Here is a 5,172-nt window from a genome sequence, read left to right on the forward strand (position 1 = left end):
CAGTCTGGAGGTTCACACGCTCTCTCGGACCAGAACGTATTTGATCAGGCGCATGGATCCTCTCCTCCCCCTCCGGGAGGTCCGGTAGCGGCCCGCCTTCCTCCTCTGACCCCTCCAGCTGACCACCAGCAGGAAGGAGCAGCAGCAGCTCAGGGTGACGCTGATGGTGACAACCACGGTGACGATCAAAGTGCGAGTGGTGACGTCCCACCCTGAAGACAACCCCTCCACCAGACCACCAGGCTCCGGATGGACTCCACTCAGACTTCCCACGGTGTGATTGGTCAGCAGATGACCGTACGTGGACCTGGGATGGTTGCTGGTGGACTGTGTATGTGATGATGTTGAGGAAGACTCGGGAACAGCGGTGGAGGACGGAAGAGCAGGGATGTCAGTGGTGGTCTGGTTAGTGATCCACAAGTCTTCTGGAGGAACAGAAGTAGAACCAGCAGTGGAATGCGGGGTGCTTTTGGCAGTGGTGGTCCACCTTCTCATGGTGGTTAAAGACTTCCTGTTGGTGGTCCGGGACCGATGGGTGGGCCCGTGGGTCAGAGCGAAGGTGCCCCCCTGTGGTGGATATAAGAACTGACGTTTGTCCGGCGGCAGCGGCTCCGAGGCATTGACCCGACTGTAGTGATGCGGCAACACTCGGACATTTGACGTGAAGTACTTTCCGAACACGAGCAGGTCCGGATCCTCACCTGCAACCCAGTGGGAATCCCTATTAGCTAACGTAGCACTACATGTCGCAGGTTTCGATGTTATTTAACTTGCTGCCATGTGTTGGGTGGCTTTATAGTCTGCTAATGTAGCGCTACATGGCGTACTATGCTAGCAAATGTAGAGCTAAATGGCATACTATGCTAGTCAATGTAGCGTTACATGTCACAGGTTCGCTAGGTAAGCTAACAGCGCTACATGTCACATAGCTTGCTATGTTAGCTTACGAAGCGTCACATGTGACCGATGCTGTGTCTCAAATCGCATACTAGCGTACTAAAAGTTAGTATTTTTAGTGCGTTAGTGCGTCTCAATTATTAGTATGCGAAATTTAGTGCGCCATGCACACTAAATTGGCGTACTAACACGCCCACAAAACTGAGCATGGTTCGATGGACACTAACCACACTAAACAGCCGCCATCTTAATGAGGTTTTAAACGGAAGTTACGTCATATATAAATGCATATATATTCATATACTTACAGGTGCATTTTCAGCAGCAGTAGGAGGATAAACACGTCTTCGGTGCTGATACCAGCTTAAATATCTCGCGATTATTTAGATTATCATATTTTTTCTTTATTTATTTTTCCAAACTTGCCAAACGTGCTGCCAGCAGGTGTCGGTGATAGCGTTCAAACAGCTGGTTGAAACATTGTTAAATAGAAGTAGAAGAAGAAGCTGTCATGTGATTTCCGTTTAATGTGTAGCAGCAGAGTTTGATTTGAGACATACTATCTGTGGAGAATTTGCATACTAGTTAGTATGTACACTAAACTGATGCATACTAACTTCTAGTATACTAAGAGTAGTATGCGATTTGAGACACAGCAATAGCTTTCTATGTTAGCTAACGAAGCGCCACATGTGACATAGCTTGCTATGTTAGCTAACGAAGCGCCACATGTCACATACTTTGCCATATTAGTTTACAAAGCGCCACATGTGACATAGCTTGCTATGTTAGCTAACGAAGCGCCACATGTCACATACTTTGCCATATTAGTTTACAAAGCGCCACATGTGACATAGCTTGCTATGTTAGCGTCACATAGCTTGCTATGTTAGCTAACGAAGCGCCATATGTGACATAGCTTGCTATGTTAGCTAATGAAGCGCCACATGTCACATACTTTGCTATGTTAGCTACAAAGCGCCACATGTGACATACTTTGCTATGCTAGCTAACGAAGCACCACATGTGACATGGCTCACTATGTTAGCTAACGAAGTGCCACATGTCACATACCTTGCTATCTTGGCAAACAAAGCGCCACATGTGGCATAGTTTGCTATGTTGGCTAACGAGGCGCCACATGTGACATAGTTTGCTATGTTGGCTAACGAAGCGCCACATGTCACAGACCTTGCTATGTTAGCTTACAAAGCGCCACATGTCGCATAGCTTTCTTTGTTAGCTTACGAAACGCCACATGTGACATAGCTCGCGATATTATAGATAACAACCTACATCCAAGTCCGAGTCATAAACGTGGACGGACCTGGTTCGAGGTCAGACTTGCCTTTCGTAACGTTGTAAAGGACGACGTTTCCGCGGCGAATCAGGATGCAGCTCTCCAGGGTGGGACAGTGAAGGTGGAAGCAGTTCTGCTGAGTCGTGTCGAAGTGGAAGATGGCGAGGTTACATGAAACTAGAGATGAAGAACCGTTGGTCACAAACTTCAGATGACTTTGTTTTTTTAACTTCTTTTTTAAGTTTTAAATTTAAAATATTCCGATGAACGACCCAGAAGAACTTTGACTGATGAGTCGATTATTTTATGATAAATTTATTTAACCTCTCTCGTGTTTACTGAACCATGAACCAACTAATGATGCTTTTATTTGAAGGTCATAAAACCTGAACAAACTCAAAAGAAAACCATTATTTTTACAAGCTTAAAATAAGAAATTAATTTTTAACCTCCTATTTAAAGATTAGAATCATTTTAAAAATACATAAATCGTTATATCAAGTTATAAGTTACTATAGAATGTAAAAATGAAAAAAAAATTGTCTACAGTAAGATGTTATTAAATATATTTTATAAAATGCAAATAATGTTATGAAGTGATTCAAAACATGTCATTAATTATTATATTTATTTTTTTAAATAAACAAAAAATTTTAAAACGGTTTGAAGTCTAAAATGTAAACATTTATACTATTTATTTAAATCCATCATCATTTCTCTGACGCTTTCTAACGTTGAGCAGCTAATCTCTTCCGATGTTTTACTTTATATTTTAATAATTTAACATTCATTTACTGGACCTGCCGAGTCGGTTCTGACTCCAGCACAGTTGAGAAACCCGCTTAAAGTTTAATAAAACAATAACATTCATTTTAAATTAATGAAAATAAATAGAACTATTAATTAAATGAAGAAGTTTTTTTTTTGGCCACGTGATCGTCCAGGGACGCGGGTCGGTTCTGGACTCACAGTTCCGGGTCAGGCAGCAGGTGCGGCTGCACTGCAGCGCGGTCTCCTCCAGGTACACCTTCAGCAGCTGCGCGCCTCTGCGCTGAGACTCCTCGGTGTCGATGAAGAGTCCCGGGAACCTGCGGATCCAGCAGCTCTTGTAGAAGGACGTGGACGAGCACCTGGACTCGGAACCGCGCAGCAGAGTCAGAACCGCCAGCAGGGTCCAGGTGACGGTCATGGCGCAGCGTGGACGCGCGTCACATGTCTGTGCGGAGAGTGAACGACCGAGACCAGAACCGGAGCGAGTGAGACCAGAACCACAGGTGAGCGAGGAGGAGGAGTCGGTGTGTGTAGAACTGTGTGTGCGTCTTTGTTGCACAACACACACACTTTTCATCTTCTCGGGGAGTTTTTTTTGCCAAAATAAGTTTATACTCATTTTCTAATTACATTTATTTCCATTTTTTAAACCATCAAATATCTCACTAAACCTTTTCCTTTCATGTTAATTCATTTTATTTTTTTGTGCTCGTTATTTTTGTGTTTTTTTTCTCTCGCAATGTATTATTTTTTCTGTTGTCATGTTTATTATTTTTCCATCATTTATTTAGTATTTTATGCAATTCATTTCCAGTTTTTGTTCTTATTGTTATTTTTGTTTTATTGCATTTTGTCGTTTTTTTCATGAAATTTCTTGCTGTTTTTCGTGATAATTAGTTTTCTTGTTTTCTACCTTTTTTGTTTTTCTTTATTCAATTATAACTTAATTTCTTATTAATAATATTATTTGTTGATGTCTTCAACAGTCAAATATATGTATTCTGTGATGAAATAACATAACTTAAAATAAGTTTAAGTAAATTTGTAATTCAAAATTAGGAATTTTGCCCTTTATCTCCAATTTATTGCTGTTTTCCATGATAGTTGTTGTATCTGTTTTATGTTATTATTGTTTTTAGCGTAATTATTTTATTTTTTCGTGCTAAGAATTGTTTAGTGTTTTTTTGTGCTAATAATTTTCCTGTTTTTCTTTTAATTTTTAAATACAAATCTTTGTATTTCACGCAATTTCTTGCTGTGAAAATTTTTCTCTTTCTCCCCCGATTTTGAATTTTATTTATTTTTATTATTGCAATTCCTTTGCCTTTTAATGTATTTTTTTCGTGCTTTATTTATCTATTGGTGTTTCTTTTCTCCAGCTATAGATGCCATATCGGTCTGTGCACTTCCTACGTGATGACGTCACATCATACAATCTACTTTTTAAGCGTTTTTTTTTAATGATTTAATAAAAACTTGAAGGATTTGAAGTCAACATAAAACATACAATATTTATATTTATTTCTTTTTTTTTTTGGCTTGTTTTTTAATTATATATATTTTATCAATCGTTCCATCAAACACACAATTGGACAAGATTTTAATTTGATTTTAACTTAAATTAAATAAACAAATGTCTGACAAGTCCTTTGACTTTTGTTAAGTCATCTGTTGTCACTCGCTTTATTTTATTTTTTTACGTTTTAAGTTTGTCATCTTCCAGTTGACGTCATTAAAAGTCACGTGTTTTTCCTGTTTTTCTTCTTCTTTCAAAAGTTTTAAAATGATCAGCGCCATTAAAAGGTCAAAGGTTACACAATTGTATTACTATACACGTGCTTGTTTATCTAAGAAAAAAAGTATAGACAGTATCTACTGTCCACCACTAGATGGAGACATTTGCTTTAACATTCAAACGATTCTTTTCTTCCGATTATTCCCTGAATGATGATTCGATCTGTCCCAGCTAGTTCGGGTAAGAGGGTCCATCTTATCTCCTCATTTAACCTGTTTCAGCGAAGTGGGAGGAAACCAGAGTGTCTAGAGAACACACTTGTCTCAGGCCGGTTTTGAACCCACAACTCTTGTAGTGATGCTCCAGTATTTACGCGTATATGAGGAAACGTATCCGCCATAACATTATGACCGTCTTACTTCCGCCTTGTCCCTGGTCATAATGTTTTGGCACAGAGCGACACACGCCG

At 39.7% G+C, this 5,172-nt stretch overlaps 1 protein-coding gene across 1 annotated transcript; it reads right to left on the reverse strand.

Moving 5' to 3' along the window:
• Positions 1-12: 12 nt before the first annotated feature.
• mansc4 (MANSC domain containing 4) lies at positions 13-3,386 on the reverse strand. Its single transcript, XM_087797730.1, has 3 exons — positions 3,167-3,386; positions 2,246-2,374; positions 13-701 (listed from the first exon to the last, which is right to left on the reverse strand). The coding sequence occupies exons 1-3, from the start codon at positions 3,384-3,386 to the stop codon at positions 13-15; spliced, it is 1,038 nt and encodes a 345-aa protein (XP_087653856.1).
• Positions 3,387-5,172: the final 1,786 nt, after the last annotated feature.

Source organism: Callionymus lyra, chromosome 8, assembly GCF_982586985.1.
Source record: "Callionymus lyra chromosome 8, fCalLyr1.hap1.1, whole genome shotgun sequence".
Lineage (NCBI taxonomy): Eukaryota > Metazoa > Chordata > Actinopteri > Syngnathiformes > Callionymidae > Callionymus > Callionymus lyra.